Source organism: Bos grunniens, chromosome 25 (genome assembly GCF_055505025.1).
Source record: "Bos grunniens cultivar Pamir isolate PY7600 chromosome 25, Bosgru_T2T1.0, whole genome shotgun sequence".
NCBI classification, from domain to species: domain Eukaryota; kingdom Metazoa; phylum Chordata; class Mammalia; order Artiodactyla; family Bovidae; genus Bos; species Bos grunniens.
Window position 1 is genome coordinate 7,554,055 of NC_141189.1, and position 26,891 is coordinate 7,580,945.

The 26,891-nt window shown below is 55.8% G+C and overlaps 1 protein-coding gene and 1 long non-coding RNA gene across 4 annotated transcripts in view; one reads left to right on the forward strand and one right to left on the reverse strand.

Annotated features, from left to right (window-relative positions):
* COL26A1 (collagen type XXVI alpha 1 chain) overlaps positions 1-26,891 on the forward strand; it is a 164,571-nt gene that overhangs the window by 125,411 nt on the left and 12,269 nt on the right. For 2 of the 3 annotated variants that reach the window (XM_086374316.1, XM_086374314.1), the window contains exons 4-7: positions 15,720-15,781; positions 23,545-23,701; positions 25,917-26,015; positions 26,653-26,805. In XM_086374316.1, the coding sequence (XP_086230442.1) occupies positions 15,720-15,781; positions 23,545-23,701; positions 25,917-26,015; positions 26,653-26,805 (471 nt within the window). Of the gene's footprint in view, positions 1-7,442; positions 7,575-15,719; positions 15,782-23,544; positions 23,702-25,916; positions 26,016-26,652; positions 26,806-26,891 lie in introns of those variants that run through there. The other variant, XM_086374315.1, reaches the window with a different exon arrangement.
* LOC147344923 (uncharacterized) lies at positions 11,612-15,810 on the reverse strand. Its single transcript, XR_015154380.1, has 2 exons — positions 15,706-15,810; positions 11,612-12,460 (listed from the first exon to the last, which is right to left on the reverse strand). It is a non-coding gene; the product is annotated as an uncharacterized LOC147344923 (long non-coding RNA).

A 26,891-nucleotide genomic window follows, 5' to 3' on the forward strand; every position in this document is an offset into this window, starting at 1 on the left:
CGACTCCTTTGTTGTAGCATGCATGCAGGATCTAGTTCCCCGACTGGGGATCGAACCCATGCCCCCTTCACTGGAGGGTGTAGTCATAACAACTGGACAGCTGGAGAAGTCCCCCAGATGATCTCTCGGCCTTAGAAGACTATGAGTTCTACCATAGTCTTATTATTACCATGTATTATTATTACCCTGTGCTTGGATCAGCTGGTGGACCAGTAGGAAGATGGTATCCTTTTGCCTTTTTCATCAGCATGTTCAAGAACCATTTCTTTTACATTTTAAATTGAACTTCAACTTGGAAAAAAATCAGGGAAGAGCTTGTCAATCCTTCTGTACCTCCCCTCCAGGGCAGGGACCAAGTGGGGGTCCCCAGGACTTACCCAGGCTCTGTGACCCCCCTGAAATTCCAGTGGCCAGTAAACCAAAGAAGCAGAGGGTTCTGACCCCGTGGCTGTGGTTGCTGTTTGGTAGGTGGGGATGTGGACCAAGGTTTATACCTGAACCAGAAGAGGGGGATGGGGTGGGCTCCTGTATTAAGTGATAGCTGAGACGTGGTGAAAGAGGAGACCGGAAAAGTCTCCCCCTGGCTCATGACAACAAGGAAGCTTGTGTGTCTGGACTCAGGAAAGGGAAAAATAAGCCTGAGAAATCAAAGCCTTGGGCCTCAACCTCCCCCAAATTCGGGACTGAAATTTACCCTCCGTCTGGGACCACCAGGTTGGTTCCGGGTTGGAACTATAGATGAGTCAAGTGAAAAATCCTAAATATTAGTTATTTTAAATCCAGCCATGCACGAAAAGAAATAGATCGTGACCGAGGAGAATTTAGAAAATCTATTCATGTCATTCAGCTCACAAACAGTTTAAGGATACAATTCAACACCTCTTCATGATGGAAACTCCTGGCAAACAAGACAGAGGAAGGAACTTATGACCGCATAGACCTCCGCCGCCGATCCGTCGGCCAACATCACGTGCAGATGTGAGCGAGTCAGTAGACTCGCCCCCCTTTGAAAGTTGTGAGTCGGATATGGAGGTACCTATCACGACTCCACATGTACCTTTAAAGGAATTAAAAGCAAATGGTTTGGGAAACTTTTGTCTGAGAAAAGGCAGTGTTACCAAACGCAAGAAAAAAAAGCCCCACAAGCCACGACTAGGAGGAGATATTTGCAGCGCAGAAAACTGGCCACAAGTTGACATCGGAAATAAAGAACTCCCCTGAATCAATAAGAAAAATAGCTAATAGAAAAATGAGTCAAGAACGTGGACAGGCCTTTCACAGGCTGGAGGGGAGGTGGTGGGGGCAAATGGCTCAAAAACTTATGAAAAGATGTTCAGCCTCATTAGCAGCGTGGAACATGCAAATTCAAACCACAGTGCGAGGGCGTTTCACACCCACCAGACTGGCAGACTTCTGGAGTCTTGGATCGCTGCCTCTCAGGGCTCTGGGGTGCAAGGCTGAGAGCGTGGTGTTGCAGGAAGGAGGACCGAATGCCCCCACTAATAAGGAGGCTCATTTCTGGACTTCTGCTGTCCTTCAGGACTTGGCTGAGGCTGGGCCACCAAGGGGTCCCGAGCTGTTTGGGTCCTACCCCAGCCCCTCCCCCCCACCCCCTGCCCCCACCCCAGGCCCTTGGGTTCTCCAAGACTGTTTCCTTGGACTCTGCTGGCGTCAAGGCCCCTTCCCAGGCAGCCAGATGTGTCTCTGGCTGCAGCGCCCGGGTCTGGTGTGCACAGATGGGCGGAAGAAGAGAGGGAGAAAGGAACTAGGGGTAACTGGGTCAGACCACCCCTCCCTGGCACTTGGACTGACCCCTCCCCCGAGAGAATCTGCACCCCAGACCCCACCACTGCATCCCTAAAGCTCGGAGGGGCTGGAGGGAGGAGGCAGGGGCTCTCCTTTCCCCGCACAGGGCAGTTCAGCTGTGAGCAGGGAGCAAGCATCAGACTCCGAGGCCCACCTTGGGCTGCCCCTCACCTCCCCTTCAGTGGCCTGAGCCTTCTCGCATCTGCCACTTGGTGAATCCAGCTGGGCTCCCAGGAGCCTGGGGTAGGACCAGTGTGGATGAGAGCCCTGCTCATGGAACAGAAGCTTCTCCCGCAGCTCTAGCCTAGCGCAGTAGGAGCCTGATCCAGGGACCGCGCTTCGTGCCTGAGCAGAAGGTTTCTCGTCTCTTCGTCTAATCTGCACGCACATGGAGCAGGTGACCAGGGAGGCTTGGCATTTCCAGATCCTGGGCCACGTTTTACCTTTGGGGGCTGAACCATCTCTTGCCCCCCTTAATTATGGGGATAACATTATCTCCCTGCAAGGCTCTCCTGGCAGGAGAGAGGGACAGCAGAACTCTTTGTACAGTGTTGGGCTTCCAGTGGTGCTGTATGGATTCGTTCTGACTATGGTGTAAATGACTAAGGGGGAGTATTGGGGTGCCTGCCCTGGGATGGTGAGAAGGTGCACACCCAGGACTGAGTTTTAGCCCTGGGTGGACCATCACCTCAATGTGTGACTGTGGCCACAAACAACATACCACCTCAGATCTATTTTCTCACCTGTTAAAAGAAAGGGCCCAGTGAGGTAGGCCTAAGACCCTTCTGGTCTTTACAATTGTATGGGAGGTTTGTTTTCTAATATGGGTACAAATATAGCTGCCCCTTCTCTGTCCGAGGAGGTGGCCTTGATTCCCCTCATCCTTTGGGCCAAAGCAGCTGAAGTTCAGAGAGTTAAGTCACTTCCCCAAGGTCACACAGCTTGTCGAGGTGGAGGGCCCAGAGAGATGACTAAGCCTTGAGCTATTAGGCAAACACTGTAAATCCTGAACAAATGCCTCTCTGTTGTTCGAATGTGTTTTAAACTATCGGGTCAGTCGGGGGAGGGAAAATGTCTCTAAGAAAGAGCCAGATTGTGTCCGAGTGATTGTCCAGGCTGGAAAATACAGGCAATTAGCAGAAAAATCCACCCTCAGTGAGGGTCTGTGTCTGATATGGGGACTGGCTCCGTCAAGTGGTCCTTTAGTTGCCATGACAACCTCCTCCTGTGGGGAAGGATGCAGTCCAGGTTTGACCCTGGGAATCCGGAGTCTTGTCACCTGCCCACTCCTCCTCCTTCCTGGTTTCCCTCATCCCCTGTCTCGACAGGGGGCTGGGAGGGGGAAGCTGACTAGTGCAAGGTGGTCCCTGAGAGATGGGTATGCAGGGAGCGAGCAGGTCAGACCTGAAAGAATATAAGCCCCAGACGTTGCCTAGGGGAGCTGAGCCCAGACTGCCCCATGTCGTGAAGCAGGAAACTTCTGGGTGGCCACTACATCCCCCACTGGACGTGGGGTGGGCCTCATCCCACGTCTGCTCCCTTGAGTGGCTGAGAGTTGGGGGTGGGGGCACCAAGACCCGTCTTCCTCCTGCCCACCTTGAGCCTGGGGGTAGGTGATGCCTGACACCGGGGTTCTGGGCTCCCACCCCATGCAGTCAGCAGCGTCCCTTTGACTTGTTACCCTTTGACGGCCCCAGAAGCCATTTGTATAGGGGAATAAAACCACCTCTCCCTTTTAAAAAGGCATTTGAGGGACTTCCCAGGTGGTCCAGTGGCTAAGACTCCACACTCCCAGCGCAGGGGGCACGGGTTCGATCCCTGGTCAGGGAACTAGATCCCACATGCCGCAACTAAGACCTGGCACAGCCAAAATAAAGAAAATTATTATTATTTTATAAAAAGAGCATTTGGAAACTGCTGCTCTGAGCCCTTCTTTGGTAGGAGGTCAGGCCTGTGGTCTCTCCAGCCTGGGATTCTTCCTCTGATAAAGCACTTGGGCGCCTTTGGGATTCCTTGGTGGTCCAGTGGGTAAGACTCCGTGCTTTCACTGCCGAGGGTGCAGGTTCAGTCCTTGGTTGGGGAACTAAGACCCCATGAGTCATGCGGTGTGACCTAAAGAGAGAGAGAGAGCTTGGGAGACCTGGTGTCAGAGGAAGCACCCCACGCTCACATCCCAGCTCCCCTGAACAACCTTCAAGAGGTAGACAACGCTGTTAAGAGACCAAGGGCTTCCCTGGAGCCCAGCTGATCCTTGAATTAAAGCTGAAGCCACCTTGGGCCTTCCCATACCTTTGGAGGAGTAGAGACCCTGAAAGGGGAAGGGGTCTGCCCACGTGCACACAGGGAAAGATCAGAGCTGCTCCCAGAAGGTCCTCCGATTCCTGGGGGTCCCCCAGCCTCCCACCTGGGGACTTTGAACTCTACCACCGTTTTCCTCCAAAAGCCCCAAACCCCAAGTGACTCTGCCCACTTCTGGCTGTCTTTGGGGCACCTCGTCCATCTCCCTAAGATTAGAGCTCAGCACTCGCCTGAGCCTAGACCAGTGGTGCAGGAGGGGAAGGCCCTGCCTCGGGTCCAGGGCCGTGGGTGATCTGCCCTCGGTCAGCCTGCTTCGCTTTAGGGCTCCTGAACGTTGACCTTGAGCTCGGAGCCCTGTTAAAAAGGATCCTTTCCCACTGACACAGAACGATGGTGGCAACAGCAACGCCACATGTCCACGGGGGTGGGGAGTCAGAGCTGGTCTCCAGGGCTGCGCCTGGTGTCACCTTTCAGACCCAGGCAGGGCCGCCTGCCAGCGTCCTGGGACCCTGGAGATATTTATGATTTCTTTCTGGATGAGGAAAAAAGAGAGAGAGCACTTCAAACAATAACTTCAGATTAACCACGCGAATCTCAGAAATCCACCCAAGAGAAGCAACCGGATCGGTGAACCCTGAAAAATAAAACGTATGCAGCAGTGTCCTTGCCTTTCTCAACCCCCCAAATGGCTGCAGAGACTGGATCTCTTACTACTTAAAAAAAATTTTTTTTAATTTATTTGGCTGCCCTGGGTCTTCGTTGCCGATTTATTTGGCTGCCCTGGGTCTTCGTTGCCGCGCGGGATTTTCTCTAGTCACGGCGAGTCAGGGCTACTCTGAATTTGCAGTGTGTGGGCTTCTCGTTGCAGTGGCTTCTCTTGTTTCGGAGCACAGGCTCCAGGGCACACGGGCTTCAGCTGCTGTGGCACGGGGGCTCAGTAGTTGTGGCTCCCAGGCTCTAGAGCACAGGCTCAATAGTTGTGGTGCATGGGCTTAGTTGCTCCGAGGCATATGGGATCTTCCCAGATCAGGGATCGAACCCATGTCTCCACCTTGGCAGGCGGATTCTTTACCACTGAGCCATCAAGGAAGCCTCTGAATCTCTTATTTCTGGATAAACCCCCTTTCGAGTCCTGTGGGACAGTCCTAGGAGACTGGAAATCCCTCCACTGAGCAAACGGGCACATGAGCCCTTTAATCCAAGTACCCCCAACTGTGGGGACCCCACTCCAGCAGAATTCTGAGAAGGACCACGAAGTCCTTGATCTTGCAGAATTCAGGCTGCTGCATACTCACGGATTTCTGGAGACTTCTCCCAGCCATGCCAGTCAGTCTGAAGGGAAGTCACTCCACAGTCCACTGGAAACAGTGCTGAGGAGAAAGACATTGCATCAAACAAACGTGGGTTCAGTCCCTGGCTGGGGAACTTAGATCCAGCATGCAAGGAGCAACTAAGCTGACTAAGAGCCAGCGGTACCCCCACCACCACCGCCACCAGCCGACTGCCTGCTTTGAACCCAGCCGCTGGTACTTACTAGCTGTGTGACTTTGGGCAAGTTACCTAACCTCTGTGTGCCTGGGTTGCTTCATCTGCAAAACAGAGATAATAAAGGTTCTTCCCTCATTGGGTTGTTGTAGGAATTAGACAAGTATACATGAAAAGTGGTGCATCGGGTCTCGCCCTTCCATTAGCGTCTGGCACAGAGTGAGTGCTCCATGAACGCGAGTTGCTTTTCCTTCTTTTGATCATTATTATGACCTGCGTGGCTCCACACGGGCCAGACCCTCTCTGCTATTGCGAAATCGGAAGAGAGCGTTTCCTCCTTTCTTCCCCTCCCACCAAGACATGAGCCAGAAGGTAATGAACTTCAGCGTCCAAACGACTTTCTTATCTCTACCTTAAGCTCCTTCCACTTCTCCTGGCCTTGTGGAAATGGAAACCAGCTGTTCGGGGGGCGGGGGGGTGGGCAGGGAGGAAGCTCCGGGGACAGAGTTGCCAGGGTTCGCTTGGGACACACGACCCCTGGCCCCTGAAGGAGGAGGACGGTCCCTTCCCTCCCCTCCCCGAGTTCCCTGAGAGCCTCCAAGGTGAGCCACCTGGACAATGAGCTGAGGGTCTCCTAGATCTGCTCACCCCCTCCCCCAAGGTGGCACTGCCTCTGTCCGAGAGGACACATGAGCTTCTCTGCAGCCCCATGTGACAGAGGGGTATGCCTGCCCCACTTTTCAGAATACAAGAATGGATGAGACATGAACCCACAGGGAAGAGGGGTACACAAGATGTTCCCCAGCCAGGCTGCTGAGTGCTCTAAGCAAGGTGTATATTGCACTCTTGGTGATTAATAGGAAGGTGGCTGCCTGGGTCCACCTGGAGTGGTCAAGGAAGGCTCCCTGGAGGACGTGGTGCTTCAGTAGGAATTTACTAATCATTGGAGTGGGTTGGAATCTATTTCTGGATATGATAACAAGACAGGCAAAGGCCAAAGAACTAGAAGAGTGAGGGGTGCTCAGATCATGGCAAGCAGCCCATTCAGGGGGGACGGGGGTTTTCCTCAGGGCGATGGGGAGCACAGAGGGTGACATGTCAGATTGGTGGTTTAGGGTGAGCAAGGTCAGGGTTAGACATGTTTTACACAGACCACGCCTGTGTACCAGCATCCTCGTCAAGAAAGAGACCATTTTCATCATCTTAGAAGTCCTCCGCCTGCCTCTTCTGATAACTGCCCTCATGATAACCACTGACGCGCAGGCCACCACCTTCGAGCTGTCCTGCCTGTGATGGAAATTTCAATAAATGGACTCACGTGAGTGTGTGCCCTTTGGGGTCTGTCATCTCTGTGAGCTTATCCACTGGGCGGCATATGGTTTCTGTGCACTTCTTACTGTATAATATTCCATTTTGGGAATATTTAGTTTATCCTGTCAGCCACCAATGGGAATTTGGATTATTAAAATTTTTGGTTATTTTGAGCAACAACTGCTTATTCTTACACAAGCCTTTTGGTGACATTATTTATTGTTTTTGTACCTAGAGATAGAATTGCTCCTATTAGATGAAATTGCTCATCCCTATTAGAAACAGCCACATTTTTAAGACGTGGTTTTTCCACGGACATTGCACTGATGCTGTCTTAGAGCTCCAGTGGCTCACACCCTCTTGGATACTCAGATATTTGCATTGTTAGTCTTGCATTTTCAGCTGTCCTGGTGGGTGTAGTTTAATTTGCATTTCCTTATAGAGCTAAGGAGTTGAGCCCCTCTACGTATGACTCAGCCATTTGGCATCTTATTTTGTGGTTTTATGTAGTCCAAGGACTTCTTCTACTTGATGATAGGCTTCTCCATTCTCTTAATGCTGTCTTCTGATGAAAAGAAATTCTTACATTTAATGCAATTCATCTTATCAAAGCTTTCCTTAATGTTAACGGTTTTTGTTTTAGAAGAAATCTTGTCTATTCTGAGGTCACGAAGGTAAGTTACTGATATTTTAAAAAAATTGTATTGGGTGTTATTTTGTTGATTTTGTGTTTTTGTTTTGGCTGCATGGCATGCGAGATCTTAGTCCCCCAACCAGGGATTGAACCTGTGCCCTCGGCAGGTCCTAACCACCGGACCACCAGGGAATTTCCAAAAAACTCTCGTTTCTCTTTTAACAGTTAGATCTACAATGTATCTGGAATCGACTTTCGTGTGTGGCGTGGGTTGAGGGGTCAGATTCTTTTACTTTACTTTTCCATTTTGATATCCAATTGACCCAGTACTCTTTACTGAAGTCCTTCCTTTCTCTCCTGTACTCATATACACCTTTTTTATAAACCAGGTGACTGAGTTAAGTGTGAATCGTCTGTCTTTGCACCAAGAATATAGTGTCTTAATTACTATAGTTTTATAATAGATCTCAGTTCTGGTTCTATAAGTCTTCCACTTCTGTTCTATTTCATCTTTGCGTTTGGCTATTCTTGGACCTTTGCATTTTTGTATATATTTTAGAAGGAACTTGAGAATTCACACACACAACATATAAAAAAACCGTCTGAGATTTTGAATGGGGTTGCATTGAATGGATAGATCAATTGGGAGAGAATTAACGTATATACTATGGCACCTTCCAATCCATGAGTATAGTATATCTTTTCATTTATTTGAATCTGCTTTAATTTCTCTCAGTGATGTTTTAAAATTTTCAGTAGACTTATTCCTAGATAATTTGATGCTGTGTGAATGGTATTTTAAAATTTCACTTTCTACATGGTTATTGTCAATGTATAGGAATATGGTTGATTTTTGAAAACTCTATAATCCTTGCTAAATTAATTTAGTAATTCCAATAATTCCTCTTTAGATTTTTCTAGGGCAAAGATGTTTTGGGGTGTGGTCCAGCCATGGTACAAGACCCAGCAGTCTTGAACTCTGGGCTGGATTTGGAGGTTGGGAGGGAAGAAGACAGACTTGACCAGTCAGATTGGCAGAGTCTGTAGGGCCGTGCGTGCATGCTAAGTCGCTCCAGTCGTGTCTGACTCTTTGTGACCCCATGGTCTATAGCCCGCCAGGCTCCTCTGTCCATGGCATTCTCCAGGGCAGAATACTGAGGTGGGCCGCCATGGCCTCCTCCAGGGGATCTTCCCAAGGATCGAACCTACATCTTTTATGTCTCCTGCATTGGCGGGTGGGTTCTTTACCACTTACGTCACCTGGGAAGCTGGGGGGATGCAAAAACCACAGACTCCCCCATGTCTAGTCGCAGCCCAGGGGCTGTTTATACGTCACATGGAGAGTTCTTCCCCAGCCAGACACCTGGCCTAGCCCACCGTGGCCATATGGGAAGGCAAGGCCACCTTTAATCAGCACGCTGGGTGACTTTGGCTACGTTGTTAAACCTCACTTGAGGCTCATCTTCCTCACTCACAAAAGGAGGGACGCCTGCCAGGGTATTTCTATCTCTCACCTCGTAGGTGACTGATGAACCTTGGTGAATAGCTTTCACTCACCTGTGTTGTCTCTTTTCCCCATGGGGGTTTTCTGAACATTGCTGGAAATTTCTACAGTCCAGAGGATGCTGGTGTGTGTGTGGTGGGTGGGGGGTCTGGGTAGGTTGCCAGCTCCCACTGTGCTCTGAGCAGCTTCAGTGCAACTGGTCCTTTGGGGATTTTTATTTCCACGGTGAGGACACCCATGCAAGGCTGCCCCTCTTCAAGAAGGAACTCAAATTACTTTTCAATAAAAACTCTTGGCAGAAGTTCCTGAAAAACTCTGGCCTTCTCTGTGATCCCTGATATAGAAAAGGGTGGAATTTAATTATTCTGTCCTGTCCACGAGCCCCACGGCTGGGCCTGGCATGCAGCCACTGCTCTGTCTGACCAGCAGATTCCCCGCCCCCGCTGGGGTTCATTGCTCTGGCATGTGTGAGGGAGCACAGGGGAGACCCAGGGCAGGGCCCCCACCTTCAGCATGGCCTTGCCCTTTTCACCCTTCCTTTTGGGGTCTGTGTCTTAGAAAAATCCCATCTGTCTGCAGTTACCTGGACAAGCAGCTCTCTCAAGTTAAATGGAGAGGTGACTTCCCAGGCCCAGGGGAGGTATTGATATTTTATAAAATTCCCATCAGGGCCTCTCTGATACCCACGAGGCTAGGCTCAGAGCACCAGAGGGCGGTTAAGAACTTCAGGCTGAATTGGAAACATCAGGATTAGAATAATCTAGAATGATCATGTCTTGGTGGCCCCAGGAGTCTGGGGGTCCCCAGTGACCCTGGAACTCCAGCCTGCAGCTGGCTTGTTTCCCGCCAGCTCATGAAGAGATACAATTTTGTATATTTTCCACGCAGCATTATAAGCACGTTCTGTGTTTTTACCCAGTTAAACATTTAAATTAAAGATCCCCTAGAGAAGGGCAGGGCAACCCCCTCCAGTATTGCCTGGAGAATCCCAGGGACGCAGGAGGCTGGCGGGCTACAACCTATAGGTTCGCAAAGAGTCGGACAGGACTGAAGCGACAAGACGCATGCGTGTATTCAATCTATTCAGTATGTATATTGTTTTAAAAAGGCCAATAGCCCTTCAAGGCTTACCATGAGAAAGGAGAGTTCTCAGTACCCCTCTTTTCCACCAGCTTTCATTCCCTATAGTCAGGCTTTTTGGGGTGGGAATGGAAAGCTTACCTCTCGTCACATTAGGGAAACGGAGGCAGCTCAGAACCCTCTTTTCCTGCGGTGCCCTGTGGGTACTCACAGTCAGTCTAGCTGGCCTGCCCCACCCCTGTCCCCGCAGCATCTTACTCTTTTGACCTCCTTGGAACCGTCTTCCCCTTGGAGTCTTGGCTAGGGTCAAGGGTCTCCCAGGGGATGTGGGGGTCTCCTCCAGCCGGGCCCCACTGGGTGGGCTGTGGGTGACACCCACCCTGTGTATGCCCCCTGCCTGCAGACCACCTCTGAGAGGGTAAATAGGCCTCTGGGGCAGGGTCACCCTGGCTGCTGCTGTCGGCGTCTCAGCCGCACAGTGGACCGACTCTGCCTCTTCAGGAGTCTCTGCAGTAGCCAACTCCTGCCCTGTCAGCAAAGCCCAGACCTTGGGAGTCTGATCTCATTCAGGGGGAGGGTCCTGACTTCAAGATTCAGAGCCACGACCGGAAGCAGTGCTGGCCAAAGGCACATGGTGGGTAGACCGGCAACCACCCTCTGCAGTGGGCGGTCTGAGGCCGAGGGGGCAGAGGGCAGGAGCAAAGAGCCTGAGACCCTTGGAGCTGGTCAGCGTAAACCCCTTTCGGGCTTCCCTGGTGGCTCAGTGGTAAAGAATCTGCCTGCTGATGCAGGAGACATGGGTTTGATCCCTGGTCCAGGAAGATCCCACATGCCTCGGAGCAACTAAACCCGTGCCTTACAAGTAGTGAGCCTGTGCTTGGGAGCCCACGAACCGCAACTACTGAAGTCTGCTCACCCTAGAGCCTGTGCTCCACAAGGAGAAAAGCCACCGCAAGGGGAAGCCCGTGCACTGCAATGAGTAGCTCCCGCTTCCTGCGACAGGAGAAAGCCCTCAGGCAGCAACAAAGACCCCGCACAGTCAAAAATAAATACAGAAATAAAACTAACTTAAAAAAATATATAGACCCTTTTTACAGATGGAGAAACTGAGGTACAGAGAGAAAGCGGGCCTCAAGCCACACAGTGAGTTAGCGGCCTCTCTGGCTCTCTCTCTACTGACCACACTGAGCAGTCAGTTCCTCTGTCTCTGTCTCACCCACACACCCCCTCACTTCCAATCTACATATACTGGCAAAGATCTCCAAGCTCAAGTTCTGCCTCTGTGTCCTGGATGCAAGGAAACGCTCGTGGGCCCGTGTGTGCTGGGAACGTGGGAATCCTCAGAATCCCAGAAAGTGAAGAGTCTGCCTCTCAGGGAGGGGAAACCAAGGCCCGGAGCCAGGGGGGCAGGGCCTCGGCCAGTCACACAGCCAGCATTGCCCCGCCAGGCCCGTTTCCATAGTCCCACCGCCCTGAGGAATAATTAGAGAAAGTTAAACATGCATAATTTAATTGCTTGTCGATGACAGGATGCCAGGGGAGCCATAAAACCCGCCCAGCCTCAGAGCGCCTGCCCAGGCAGGTGGCACGGGAGGCCGGGCTGGCAGCCTAGGGCCCTGCCCGCTGGTTGGGCCTCTCTCTGCAGCTGGGGCACCGGACCCCTCCCCAGCCCTCCCCATGCCCACTGACAGCCAAGCCACTCCCCGCAGGCCGAGCAGGATGCCCAGTGCCAGCGCAGACTAGGCCCGGGGTCCTGCCCGCTCTCCAGAAACAGGTTCGCGTGCAAGCCCAGGCTCGCCCCTCGCTCTGCTGACCGTCCCCCCTGCAGGGAGTCCTGTGTGTTGCCTCAGACCCTGGAAATGTGTTTACGGGCTGCGAACGCCTCGGGAACGTTCACTGCGTGGAGCTGAGGCCCGACTGACACCTCACCCATGGCTATCCTGCCCCACCTTCTTCCTTCAGGAGGGGGGTCCCCAGGGTGGGGTGACGCCCTCCTGTGTGTGCAGAGGGCAGACGAAGCTCAAGCCGGAAAGTTCTCCAGGCCAGCCCGCTTCCAGAGTCGACAGCATTTTTGCCCCATAAGATGCTCTTGGGCCTCTGCTGCGAGGGCAGGCACCCCATTCCCGCTACCCTACCCCCTGCCCATCAGTATTAGCACAGGGTGGGGCTCCCCTGGCAGTCTGGTGGTTGGTTAAGACTTTGTCTTCCTATGCAGGGGGTGCCAGTTCGATCTCTGGTAGAGGGGCTAAGATCCCACAGGCCTCGTGGCCAAAATGCCAAGACATGAAAAGCGAAGAAATGTTGTAACAGATTCGATGAAGACTTTAAAAAATGGTCCACATCTAAAACGAAAACAAAACGATATGAGTGCAGGGTCACCAAGGGGCTCACGGGCACCCACCGGGCCTCCAGGTGGAGGAGGGGGTGGCCGGGGGTGGGTAGGGGACGGGGTGGGGTGTGAATGTCGGGGTGGAGGACGGATGAGTGGGTGGGTGGATGGAGGAGTGGGTGGGTGGATGGGGGGAGGTGGGGTGGGTGGCATGACACAGGGAACCCTTGTTTTGTTTTGCTGTCTGTCTTTCCCACGAAAGGCCGCTTTCAGAGGCACCAGGATCCTGCAGTATTTAGGCGGGGGGGGGGGGGGGGGCAGTGAGTGTCCCCTGGGAATCCCCCCGTGTGTCTGGCCTTGTTGACTGGGGGCCTTTGGGCGCCTGGCCGTTGTACAGGGTATGTGTGCGTGCTCAGTTGTGTCCGACTCTTTGCGACCCTTTGGACTCTAGCTCGCCAGGCTTCTCTGTTCATGGGATGTTTCAGGCAAGAATACTATAGCAAGTTGCCACTTCCTCCTCCAGGGCATCTTCCCAACCTAGGATTGAACCTGCGTCTCCTGCATCTCCTGCATTGCAGGTGGATTCTTTACCCGCAGAGCCATTCCAGAGAGCCGCCCTCCCCCTGCCAAATTGTTCAGGGGGCCTCCCCAGATTTCAGTGCCCGTGGGCCTCCCTCCTGGGGTGGATCCCGGAACCCAGAGAGGACATCAGCCCTTGCTGCTCTCCAAGCCCTCCTGTGTCTGCCAGCCTGGGACGTGGTCGCTCTCTGCCTTTCCCCTGGTGATTCATCCCTGAGAAGCCCCCTCTGCCCGTCTCTCCGCTCTGTGCTTTGTACCTCTTTCCTTCTTTATTGTCCCTTTTGCTGGTAGGAGTTGGAGGGAAATATGTGTGTTCAGTCCCCCCCATCTAACCAGAAAACCACCTCCTTTCCTTTGTGAAGTCCTGCCCCATCCCCGAGTCAGACAACTGTATACATTCTTCTGGTTGTTTTAAAGTTTCAGTGTTTATACCTCAGTCTTTAATCTCTTTTATGTATCGGGGTTACTGACAAGGTTTTATTGGGGGAAGAAAAAGAGTTCTGTTTCTAAAAAAAAAAAAAGGCTTATAAACCACAGACTGGGCACAGCCCAGGGTGGATGGGGAAGGTAATAAGGATGAGGGGGCCCCTGCCAACCCACAGAAACCCGGGTAGGGCTGGTGAGCAGAAAGTAAGGGGCTGTCAGCCCCCGTGGCCCCGAGGCTGGGCACCCCTGGGGAAATCACAGCCTGAACCACCTGTTCCCAAGGTCCTAAGATTCTGGGAGTCTCATTGCATCTCTCACAGGACAGTCATTATTTTAAAACAGAGACGTTTCCAAGGTGGTTTGCGTTCAGTGACAAAGATACAGGACTTCTCCAAAGACAGACAAGGCTGATGATGGGGGGACGGGGACCCCGCAGGTGAGCACGGGGGCCTCGCTGCAGCCAAGGGGCCTCTGAACACCGAATGGGACGTGCCGAGTTACCCTAATACCTCTTGTATGTCTGCTTGACCGGAATGGGGTGCCTGTGGGGTCAGGCTTTGAACTGAGGGAGGAATCTAAGCATCTCTTGACTTCCAGAGCAATAAAAGCTCTTAGGAACAGCTTTGAACCATCTATTTCCTCATTAAAGAGCTCTGGGTCTCTGGGGGAGACAGACATAAATAGATGATTACAGCCCAGGGAGATATGTGCCTGGGAGGTTAACCATTACTGGTCTCCTAATTGGCCTTCCGGCTCTGGGACCCTCCCACAGCCTCCCGCGGTACACTCTGCTGCCAGAGTGAGCTTTTAAAAATGCACATCTGACCTTGGCTTTTACCCCCTCCAACAGCTGCCCATTGGTCTCAGGACACTGCCAGGCTCCTCCCCGCAGGCTTCCTGCTCCAGTCTTGGTTGTCCCCAGGTGTGCTCCTGCCCGCTAGGCTGCTGGAAGACCCTCCCCAGTTCTGTTCCCCTCTGGTGTCAGCACTAATTCTTCCTTCTATGGAATCTGACCAATCACTGTGCATCCCTCAGTCCTCACCTTAGATGCCACTGCCTCCAGGAAGCCCTCCTGGGCCACCCCCAGCCCAGATGGGCTTTGGCAACCCCAGATAGGCTACCCACTCCAGTATTCTTGGGCTCCCCTGGTGGCTCAGCTGGTTAAGAATCCACCTGCAATGTGGGAGACCTGGGTTCGATCTTTGTGTTGGGAAGATCCCTTGGAGAAGGGAAAGGCTACCCACTCCAGTATTCTGGCCTGGAGAATTCCATGGACTATATATCCACGGGGTCTCAAAGAGTCAGACACAATTGACTGACTCTCGCTTTCACTTTCCTGTTGCTCTTTTGCATGTTCTGGCCTTACAGCCCTTACCAACCTGTGTCTTTTTGCCTGTCCCCTTCCTCAGACTGTAGTTCTCCAAGTCAAGGAGTGTGTCTCATTTACTACCCACTCATTAACTATCAGATTTTTTTTTTTAATGGTGGAGTTTATTAAAAAAAATTTTTTTTGACGTGTGCACACTGCTATATTTATTTATTTATTATGTGTCCTTGGCTGCTCTGGGGTTTTGTTGCTGCATGGGCTTTTCTCTAGTTGTGGCAGGCAGGGTCTACTCTAGTTGCGCTGCCTGGGCCTCTCATTGCAGTGGCTTCTCTTGTGGAGCACAGGCTCTAGGCTTCGGTAGTTGCAGCACGCAGGCTCGGTAGCTGCGACTTGCCGGCCCCAGGGGGCGGGCTTCAGTAGTCTTGACACAGGAGCTCACTAGTTACAGCGGGAGGGGCTTAGAGCGTGCAGGCTTCAGTAGTTGGGGCGTACAGGCTTAGTTGCTTGCGGCATGTGGAGTCCTCCCAGACCAGGATCGAGCCAGGCCCCCTGTACTGTCAAGGCAAGTCCCATCCACTGTACCACCAGGGAAGTCCTCAGGTATTTTTTGACCCACTACTCTGTGCCAGGCACCAAAATTCATGAACAAACAAAATAGACAAAGACCCTGCGCCTAGGACACTCGCAGACTGACGAGGCATCCCAGGTGCTGGCTCAGACGATTCGCAATACTCTGTGCTGTGGATGCCCAGAAAGGAGGCTCGGAGGTCAGGCAGGCTGCCTGGAGGAGGGGGCACTAAAGATAAGGCTCTGAAGGATGTGTAGGAGTTTTCCAGGCAGCAACTCAGAGATTTCCCTGCCTGCCTGAGCAGAGGCTATCCTGCCTGGCCGGGCTGCTCTCTCCCCAGGGTCCACTCCACTCTCACCTCTTCTCTTTCAGAATGCATGAACTGCACCCGGCTCAGCGACATGAGCGAGCGGCTGACCACGCTGGAGGCCAAGGTCAGATGGTCTGGGGATCCTGGGCCTAGGGAGTTAGAAAGGGAGGAGCTGGCTTCAGCCCCAGGGAGCCCAGCAGGCCTGAGCAGCCTGGTCCCCAGGGGTGGGTGCTATTTGGGCCCTCAGTAGCTCTGGGTAATTTTCTCTAGTCTGGGCCAGCCTCCTGGGGTGGGAGAGGGAAATGGGATGAGTAAGAAACTCGAGGGTCCCAGGCAGCAGGCTGGTCTGGGTGTGGGCCTCAGTGGCTGGAAGCCCTGATGCTGACCCCTCGGTGGAAAGAGGAGGGAAGTCGCTGTCCCCCGAGGGCTGCTGGCCCCCACTCAGGCTCCTCCTTCCTGGTCTTGCACGGGGCTGGGCTCAGGAGCTGATGGAGGAGGAGCCGCCTGGCACCTGCGAGCTTTCTCCCTGTCTACATCAGGGGGCAGAGGGGTGGAGCAACTCACCCCAGAGGCAGAGGGGCTCAGTAAAGCCTAGTCATTCATCTGGGAGTGGCTCCAGGCAGCAGCGGCAAGGAGGACAGGACTCAGAGAAGGGGAGGATGTGTGAGGTGCAGGTGTGTCGGGGAAGCTGCCCCGTGGGGACACCTGGGGCTCTGTCCCTCCTGGTGCCCGGGAGACAGTGCAGAGCCCGCCTCAGGGCCGACCTGGCCCTCGCTGGGATGTGCTTCTGCGCGGCGCTCCCCCTCGCCACGTGACCCCTGTGGACAAGCCCCACCTCCTTCACCTGGAAAGCAGGCACGGGGCGATTGGCTGGAAGGTCTGGGTCTGGCGGAGGCAAGCTTAGGGCTGAGGCTGCTGTACTTGCCACCTCCAAGGAGCCTCTGCAGGCAGTGGGACTGCGGGGGGCTCCTGGCCCAGCGGAGGGCCAGCACGGGGAGGCTGGACTGACCCGAGCGGAGGCAGCGCTCTCTCAAGGGCAGACCAAACAGCTAGGGCCGGGCGCTGCCCGGGAGGGTGCTATGAGCACGGCTGGCTGGCAGGGAGGCCGGAGTGAGGACAGAGGGCCGAGGTGGGCTGCAAGACCCCCACCGCGAGAACACAGAGCAGACCCAGAGGTTGGACCCCAGCCCAGAGGAGCCTGACAGGCAGGGCCTCCCTGTAGACACACACAGAGACACACACATGAATGAACACACAGGGACGCACGTATAAACACACATGAATTCACAGAGATGCACATACTTACATATAGACGCACACAGACACACGCAGCCCTGGCCAATGCTATATCACCCTTTGGCCATGCTGCCTGCCTTGGAAGCCTGACTGTGGGGACACCTGCCTGGTGCAATGGGGGCTGCAGTGACTGGCAGCTGGAGGCAGGCACGTGTGGGAACAGCCCCCACCAGCTGGGTGACTCACCGAGCCCACCTCCTCCTCTGTGGAGTGAGCTGAGGTGCCAGCCTCACAGGACCGCTCGGGGCCTCAGGTGACACGGTGGGGGAACCCATGCTGGACAGGTGTGAGGCTGTTATCATTTATGTTGTGTCGCTGTGGCATCTTCCTGATGGAGGCACAGGTACATGGGAGAAGCCCCGTGGCAGAAGCGTGAATGGTCTCCCTTGCCCCTGCAGGCAGGAGGGTCCCCCCAGCAGCCCAGGTGCCTGGGCACAGGCTGGGGGTGGAGACCCTGTGCCCTCCCTGGGTCATGGCTCTGCGGGGCGGGGGGGGAGGGCAGAAGCTTCAGGGAGCAGATGCTGCCACATGAGCCGAGCTGGGGCTGGGGCAGTCCTGGTAGGGATGAGAGATGCTGGGGAAGATGCTAGAAGGAACTCGTGGTACCCGAGACTCTAGAAAAGGCGGGCTCCCCAGGCTCGCTAGCCTGACGGACATTTTCCAGGTACCTGAAACCGCCGCGTGGTTTGGCAGAGCGTCGGCTGAAGGCCTGGCCTGGCCCCGGCCCAGCACCCCGGGGTGTTGCAAGTCACAGCTCTGAGGCAGGACCGGCACCATGCCTGCTGTGCCCCGCGCCTCTGGCCCTGACCCATGCCCTCCCGCCATGAGCAACTCCTGCCCTGGTGCCCCAACCCTGCGCTGCCCTCTGCCTGGGGACGCCGCACCCCGGGCAGGCTGGAGGGGGTGCTTACTCTCTGGCCCTGAGGGTGAGGGTCGTGACTCCTCCGCAGACCTCAGGGGGTCTCCTCCGCAGACTCTGTGGGGGTCAGGCTGTCTCAGTAATAACCCAGTGATAACAGGGCCCTTCTCAGCTCTGGGCCTCAACCTGCTGCCCTGTGAGGTGGAAACAGAAGGGGTCACTTCCCGGCCCCTCCCTGGCTCATACACAGAGATAACCTCAGGTGGCTCCTGGGTGGGGAGGTAGACAAGGTAGCTTGAGACAGGTGTCCAGAGAGGTGGCAGCTGCGGGGTCCCTTCTGGATTTCTAGATGGCAACAGGAGACTCCTGTCTCAGCTCCTGTGTCCTCTCTGGGTCACTTTCCAGCTGCCCACCTGCCTGCTTTGTGCCCAAGTGTCCCCTGGAGAGGCAGGGCCCCTGGGAGCTTCACCCGCCCCATCAGAGGGCCCTGAGGGGCAGCAGCCTGGAGAGGGCGGGGGACACAGGCCAGGCTAGCAGCCAGGCCAGCCCCACAGCCTCAGGGGCGGGTGAGGTCAGGGGAGCCCACAGGGGTCAGAGAGAGCATGGAGCTGGGGTCAGGGGCTGGGGTCAGGTGGGTGAAGGCAGAAGCGGGCAGGCAGATCCCCGATGGGGAGTCAAAACCTGGGCAGCTAGCAGTAAGTCCAAGGCCTGGAAACGTCGACTTCTGCTTCCTCAAGACAAGAAGCCTGTTTTGACATATCAAGAAGGATGCATTCAGTGGCAAGCAATGTGAACCCAGCCATTGGCAGCTTATTTCTTAGCATTTATTGTTAGTTCAATAGCAAGTCCAGACTTAGTGGTCTTGGGATTGGCTTGGTGACTCAAGAAACCAGACTCCCTTCACAGCCTCCTCTCCACCTTCTTAGTGAATCGGCTCTTGTCCTCTTGCCAGTCAGTGCTAAAGCGTTAGTCACTCAGTCGTGTCCAACTCTTTGAGACCCCAAGAACTGTAGCCCGCCAGGCTCCTCTGTCGATGGAATTCCCCAGGCAAGAATACTGGAGTAGGTTGCCATGCCCTTCTCCAGGGGATCTTCCTGACCCAGAGACTGATCCCTGGTCTCCTGCACTGCAGACAGACTCTTTACCATCTGAGTCACCAGAGTGCCTCATGGTTACAAAGTGGCTGCTGCAGCTCAAAGCCTCACATCCTTATACATTGTTCAAAGGCAGGAAGTAGAGGGTGAAGCAAAGTATCTCAAGAAATTCATTATGTCTCATTGGCCAACACTAGGCTATATGCCCACCTCCTAGGTACAAGGGAGCTGGGAAAATGAGTAATTGGCCAGTGATGATTCCTCCTCTGGGGCATTCTCACTGGCTCAGAATAAGGGTTCTAGAGCCAAGGAAGAGGAGGTGGTTGGAGGCCAGGCAACCACAAAGAACTGCTCCATCTTCACTCCCTACAGTGCCCGAGTTGCCTAAGGATCCAAACCTAGGAGCTGATCTAGATTCCTCTCACCCACTTTCTGGGACAGGCTGGAGCGGCTGTTGGGGGATCGTGGGGTAAAAAGCTAGCAGAAAAAAAGTTTCCTGCCTTCCTTCCTCCCCTCCTCCTCAGTTTACTCTCTGACTCCAAGAACCAGACCGAGTGGGAGGGAGCCCGAGGGGATTTCCCTGGGTGACTGGTGCAGGACAGTGGTGTCCTAGCCAATCAGCCAGGCCACAGTGATATTATCAGAGCCTCTGAGATGGAAGGCTGGCTGGAGTCTGGTTTTCTCAGCTGAGTCCCCACGCCGCCCACTGCTGCCTGCCCCGGTGAGCTCAGCCCAGCAGAGACGGCTCAGTTTCTCCAGGAGGTTTGCCATGGCCAGACCACGGGGGCTTGAACTCTGGAGTGGGCTGCTTCTAACTTGACGGTGCCCGTGGCTCCTCTGCCTGGGTCCATGGGCTCTGTGGGTCTTGGTGTCTGTGAGGGAGGTGCCCCAGGAAGGAGTGAGCTTGGTCTTTTGTGCAGGAGCGAGGTTGCAGGCAGAGGGTCCCTCTGGGGGGCCTGGGAGCCCAGTCTGGGTGCCCCCACCCTGATCCCTCCCAGCCACACTCCCCTTGCTCCTGTTCCTCCCTGTTACACTTGTTCACCTGGAGGAATCCTCCCCACCCCACCAAGCTGCTGTATCCAACTCATCCCCCTGACTGGGGACCTTCACCCCCAAACCTGGCTTCTCCTGTGCCACTGTTTGAATGGTGGCGATCCTACCATCCCCCAAGCCAGGCTAGAGACAGGGCCACCCCTGCCTTCACGTCCTGCCCCCAAGTCCTGGCCACCAGTTCCTGACAGTTCCCACCCCCAGCCTCTCGCCCATGGCCCTGGGGCCCCCATCCCACACACTGACAGCCAAGTCTCCTTGCCCTGTCCCCCCCAGCTCCACCCCTTGCCATGGCCGGTCAGCTTCCAGGTGGACGTCCCCTCAGTGGCTGGGGCAGAAACTGTAACCCTCCCCTCCGTGAGGAGGTTCCACCCCCAAGCCGCTGTGCAGTCTGAGCCTGCCGCTCCACTTCTCAGGGCCTCCGTGAAGCTCCACTGAGGCCAGGGCTGCAGCCCAGCTGTGGAGAAGTGGACGAGGCGCCACACGGGGCCCTGGCCCCACCACCGACTTGCTGGGTGACCTTGGGCAAGTCCCTTGCGGTCTCTGAGCCTCTCTTTCCACCTTGCCTCTGGCGTGGCCCTTCCTGTTTAATGAGCCCTTGTAAGGACCAGGAGGGGGAGGGGCTGAGAGCAGGGGCCCTGGGGGTTGCCAGAGCCTCACGGGGCAGGAGCCCACCCACCCAATACAGAGGTGGGCCTGAGATCTGGGGTGCCACTTTGTTCCCAAGGGTCTTGGGAAACTTTGTCACCCAGGCCCCGGGGAAGCTGCAGAGCTGGTGGGAGGAGGCGCTCAGAAGGACCCTTTCTGTGCACCCAGGAAACCACAGCCCAGCCCAGGCCTGGGCGCTGTGAAGGCAGCCATTTGTCCCTGTGACTCCCCCCTACCCCCGCACACCACCCCAGCATCAGCAGGAGTAACTGGGTGCCCACGTGCTGTGCGCCCGTGATCTGTGGCCCTGCAGGGTCAGTGTTACCACCCCCGTTTTGCTGATGAGAAAACAGGCCCACAAAGGTGACGATGCTTGCATATCATGGCTATCTAGTGGGAGAGCCGGAATTCGAACCAGCCTGGCTGGTGGCAGGGCCTGAGCCTCCTCCCCCATCACACGGTACTTAGTGTGTGCAGGGGCCTGGGGACCGAGAGCGAGGAGGGCGCCCCTCCCCAGGTGGTCCTGACACCCAAAGGCAGGGCCAGTGGCGTTGCTCCAGAGTGACTGTACAGGGGCTGGGGGGACACCCCTTCTGCCCAGAGGGTCAGACAGACTCAGGAAGGAGGGGACAGCTCTCCGGAGTCTCAGAATCTTCCAGAGGCTGGGGGCGGGGACAGCACTGGTGGAGGGTGCTGCAGGAGCCTGGGCATGGAGGGGTGGGGAGGTCTCGGCCTGAGCGGCTGGGCGCGTTCAGGGCGGCTGGAGCAGAGCTGGTGGAGGAGACGCAGGGGAGGTCATGGGAGGCCGAGGTGATCACCTGTGGACGTACTGTGTGGTGTCTCTCGTGGTTTTTGTGGGGAGCTCGGCCGGGTTTACCTTGCATGAGGTCCTCACCCACGGCCGTGGTCGGGGGCTGCAGGAGGGAACGGGGGCAGGTGGAGGGGAGGGGCAGTGGGCTCTAGGCAGGAGGGCTAGGGCCCTGGGAGAGGCCCGAGGACCCATTGGGTCCTCCTGGAATTAAGGTTACCCAGGACTCTGGCGGTTGGGGTGGGCGCAGGGTAGGGTGGGGTGGGGTATAAGCCGGGGCTGGAGCTTGGACGCCTTCAGGCACTACCTAGCATCTGCAGAACTAGACGCCAGCGATTCCGCTCCCAGCGGCCCCCAGACAGGCTCGGAGCGCTTTCATCTCACGGCGCTGAGTCTGAGAATCTAGCTGGATGTGGGGTTCGGGTTTCTAAGGCGGCGGCGGCGGGGGGGCGGGGGGGCGGGGGGGGGTGGGCACATGAGACACTGGACTTCTTCCTTCCTGTCTGGCAGGTCGGGACGGGAAACCGGGCTCCATCTGATATGGCGGGGGAACCCCAGTGCCCCCCTTTTCTGGGGTGGGTGGGTCCACGCGGGTTAGCACCTGCCCGCCGGCCCTGAGCAGATCCCGGTGTGCGGCGCCCCCTGCTGGCCTATTTGGGAACAGCCGGACCTCCTGGCTCCCTGTGCTGTGCCGTGCGCTAAGAATACTGGAGTGGGTTGATATTTCTTTCTCCAGGGAATCTTCGCAATCCAGAGATCGAACTCACCTCTCCTGCATTGGCAGGTGGATTCTTTACCACTGTGTCGCCTGGGAAGCCCCAAGTACAATTTTGATAAGTGAAAGTGTTAGTCACTCAGTCATGTCTGACTCTTTGTGACCTCATGGACTGTAGCCCGCCAGACTCCTCTGTCCGTGGGATTCTCCAGGCAAGAATACTGGAGAGTCAGTTGCCATGCCCTCCTCCAGGGGATCTTCCCGACACAGGGATTGAACACACGTCTCCTGTGGCTTCTACATTGCAGGCAGATTCTTTACCGTTTCAGCCACAAGGGAAGCCCAAGAGTACTGGAGTGGGTAGCCTATCCCTTCTCCAGGGGATCTTCCTGACCCAGGAATCGAGCTGTAGTCTCCTGCACTGCAGGCGGGTTCTTTACCAGCTGAGCTAGCAGGGAAGCCTTCCTGGCTCCCAGGTGCCGTGAATTAGGAAGTGTCTCCCTACTGAGGCTCTGTGTCCTTTTGGGTTTTAACCCCTGCTTTCCTCTGGGGGAGAAGATGGGCTGTTTTCCAGGCGGGCCCTGAGTAACCATGGCCACCTTTGTTTCCCTGGAGCTCTTGCTAAACTCGGACACTGAGCTGGGCCCGCTTATTCTTTCTTTCTCCTTTTTTTTCTTTTCTTCTGTTTTCTCCTCTTCTTTCCTTCTCTTCCCTTTCCTTTTCTTTCTTTCCCTGTCCATCTCTCCCTCCTCGCACCCATCCAGCCAGCCACAGACATTCCCTGACCACGCTGTTTGTGCCCTGAGCCAGACAGTGGGGGGGACAAGCCTGCCCAGTCCCTCTCCAGGGAAGAACCAGTGAAATGGGGGTGACCGTGGTCATTATTCAGAGAAGGCAATGGCACCCCACTCCAGCACTCTTGCCTGGAAAATCCCACGGACGGTGGGCTGCAGTCCATGGGGTCGCAAAGAGTCGGACACGACTGAGCGACTTCCCTTTCACTTTTCACTTTCCTGCATTGGAGAAGGAAATGGCAACCCACTCCAGTGTTCTTGCCCGGAGAATTCCAGGGATGGTGGAGCCTGGTGGGCTGCCGTCTATGGGGTCGCACAGAGTCGGACACGACTGAAGCGACTTAGCAGCAGCAGCAGCAGCAGCAGTGGTCATTATTCAGACAAGCACAGTCTAATCCCAGTGACAGCCACTCTAGGAGAAAAGTATGGTGGCTCTGAATGTGTCCGCAGGGGCCCTGCCTGAGCCGGAGGAGGGTCGGAGGGCTTCCTGAGGTGGGGGCGGGGCGGGAGAACATTCCAGTCGGGGGACGGTGGTCGCACGAGTGGGCGGTGCTGGTCCCCTGGCACTCACGTCCCCGCTCACCCGTGCCCCGGGCCTGACCCTCTGCCCTTCTGCGGCCCAGGTTCTCCTTCTGGAAGCAGCAGAGCGGCCCCCAGGCCCAGACAATGACCTTCCGACGCCCCAGAACACCCCACCACCCTGGAACGAGGGTCTCCTCCCTGACGCCATCCCGCTTGCCCACCCCGGGCCCCAGATGAGAAGGCCCACAGGCCCGGCCGGTGAGTGAGGCCTGCGGGGGGCAGGGGGTTGGCAGGGGGAAGGCCTCTCAGGGTCTCCACCAGTAGGTCATACACACCCAAAGGGCATTTTGGAAAACTGAGCTAACATTTAAAACCTGGGGGGTTTCTCGTAAGAGTCAGGATCTCTCTTAGAGAGATGGAACAGCTGCCATGGGGTCGGCAGTCCCTTCCAGAGGCGACTGGCTGGGACTTCCCTGCTGTTTCTAGTGCAAGGGGTGAGGTTCAGTCCCTAAGATCCCACGTGCCTTGTGTTGTGGCCAAAAAAATATTGGGGGAAAAACAAAAGGGACAGTTGGCCGCAGCTAAGTCATGGCTGCCCCCACAGATCTCATTCAGACTCTGCAGTCTGCCACAGTCCTCACCACTCCCTACTGTCTCACAGTCCAGCTACTGTCTTCACAGGCTGCCCTGCTGCCGCTTAGCATCTACATGTAGGCCCCCAGCCCAGCTCATCCTTGACTGGCTCGATTTTACAGCAGCCCCTGCCTGCACACCGCCAGGGCTGGGGGGCTTACTGCCTCCCCCAGCCTTCTGGGGGATCCTGTCTGAATTCTCTGACCGGAGTTGGAGGACACCCACTGGTCTGTTGCTTTCCCTCTTCCCACCACATTTTGAAGTCTCTCTGCAGTCTCTCTCCACTGGACTGAGCTCTGCTCTCTGGGACTGCAGAACACTAATAGTAACTGTAATATTATAGTCAGGATTGTTGAATGCCTGCTGCGTGGCGGGCACTGTGCTGGGACTTTACCCTGAGTGGAGGTGTAGCTGCCACTGTCCATGTGGCTGAACTCCAGGGTTTAAGGCTGAGGTCTCATCTGACTGGTCAGGATCTGTGCTGTGCCAGTTATTCAGGATTTTTATATCACTCTAGTCTGTACAGATATCATGGCTAATCATTCCAGTGAGCTTGTAAAGCTCAGATTACAGGAGAACTGAGGCTCAGAAAAGTGACCCCTGGGGTCACCCAGCGATCCAGTGCCATTTTGACTCAATAATTCACAGCCCCACCGGAGCCCTTTGCAGGGGACGCCCTTCCTTCTGCTGTCCCCCAGTTGAGCCCCCAGTTTCTTAGCAATCCCGCCCAGACCCAACTCTGACCCCTCCCTGCCTGCAAACCCCCAGCAATGGGAAAACTGACCGCCAGTGGCCAGTCCTGAGGCCAGGGAAGCAGCAGATACTCTGCAGGCTTCTGAAGGGCCTGGAGGCTGTGTGGAGGATGAGCTCGGGCTGCTATGGGAGGAGGGGGCGTCTTACTTGCCCTGGGTCCCTGGCCCACCTCTCTAGCCACTGTCCCCAAAGTCTCACTCCCAGAAGGCCTGTCTTCTTCAAATCCTATGCTTGTCTTCTTCAAATCTGTCTTCTGGGACTGAAGAGGGAGCAGAGGTCAGGGGGAAGTAAGGAGGGGGTTCTCCTCTTCTGAAGGACCCAGGCAGGCCCCAGTGCCCCCTGGAGGGGAGGGAGGAAGCTGGGAGGGGCTTCTGTTCTCCAAAGGCAACTTTCTTCTTATGGGGGCATGTAGTTCCCAATATGGCCACCAGGTGGAGCACAAACCCTACAAATGGTTACACCTGGGTGCATCCTGGAACCCCAGAGACCAAGTGGGAATCTCTGGAAACTGGCAGCCCCAGGGGGGTCCCCAAAGAGCCCTCCATCTGTTCAGGAAGCATTTTTTGAGCATCCTCCCCAGGCCTAGGCCTTCCCTAGGGAGAAGGGGCTGTCTGCAGGCCACACAGTGGGCCTCCCATCTACTCTCCATCTACTCTTGCCCATCCTTAGGACCTGGAGATCCCCAGGGGGCAGGCGACCCCTTCAGGGCTTCCTGGGGTCTCTAAGGAGGCCTTATTAGGACGATCTTTGCCTGACTCCCAGTCCCCAAGCCTGAGCAAAGAGACATCAGGATGTGGAGAGAGGGTTCTGACTCATTTACAGCCTGGTGCTGCTACCTTGAGCAAGGGGCCACATCTTTCTGAGCCTCAGTTTACCCCACCTGTCAAATGGGAACACAAGTAGCTCTTGAGATCATAGAAGTGAACAGGAGCAAAACTGGTTTGTATACTGTGATGAATTATGTGGTCCCTTTGCCCATGGCAGGTGAGGGGGCAGGTCTGACCAGACAGCAAGGTCGTCTAGCCTGGAGCCAATGGAGGCAGCTCAGCCCACAATGTTCTCAGGCCTCATTTCATTCTATCCACAGGGCCCCCTGGACAGACGGGACCACCAGGGCCTGCGGGTCCCCCAGGCTCCAAAGGTGACCGGGGTCAGGCAGGAGAAAAGGGCCCAGCGGGGCCTCCTGGTAAGGACATCCACCCACACACATACCCTGACATGACTTCGCCCAGTAGGGGAAGGGGCTTAGGGATTCTCCCCTGTCCAAGCAGGTGAGGCATCCCAGATAGCCTCTTTCTTGGTTGGGCTGATGACTGCCATCTAGCAGGGCTCCAGGTTCCCTCCCTCCCACTGCCACCTCCCAGAGCAGCCTCCTTCCAAGCACTCTGGGGCCTGGTCTCACCCGGGACTATGAGAAGAGAAGGCTCCAGCTGTGGGGGTGGGGCTGCTGGGGGCTGGAGGTTGTGCTCCGCATGTAAACAACGCCAAGAGGTCACGCGGCTGCTCCTGGACCCCGTTGGGGCAGGTACGGGGCTGGGCCAGGCTGGCAGCCAGCCTCGCTGCCCCTACCCCAGGGCTGAGGTCATCTGGCCACAGCGCCCGCTGACGTCACTCACGTGACCTCCCTGACCTCCCGCCTGGCTGCCCCGGGTCCCCTCTGCACTGGCTGCGGACGGGAAGTCATTTCATTACATCCCAGGACAGCCCTCCAGGGAGGCTCTGGGACTAGTGGCCACCACCTTGCCCTCCCGGGTCTATTTCTCATCTCTGTAAGGTCAGTCAGGAGGCCCGGCCCTCCTGTGACTCCTCTTTTCCCCCCACAGGCCTCTTGGGGCCGCCAGGGCCCCGTGGGCTTCCTGGAGAGATGGGGCGCCCTGGCCCCCCCGGCCCCCCTGGCCCAGCAGGCAGCCCGGGCCTCCCTCCAAACGGCCCCCAAGGCGTCCTCTACTCCCTGCAGCCACCGACGGACAAGGACAGTGAGTGTCACGCTTGAGGGCTGGGGTTGGAGGGCGGGCCAGAATTTGGAGGGTCCACCCCCCAATAGAACCCCATGAAGCAGACT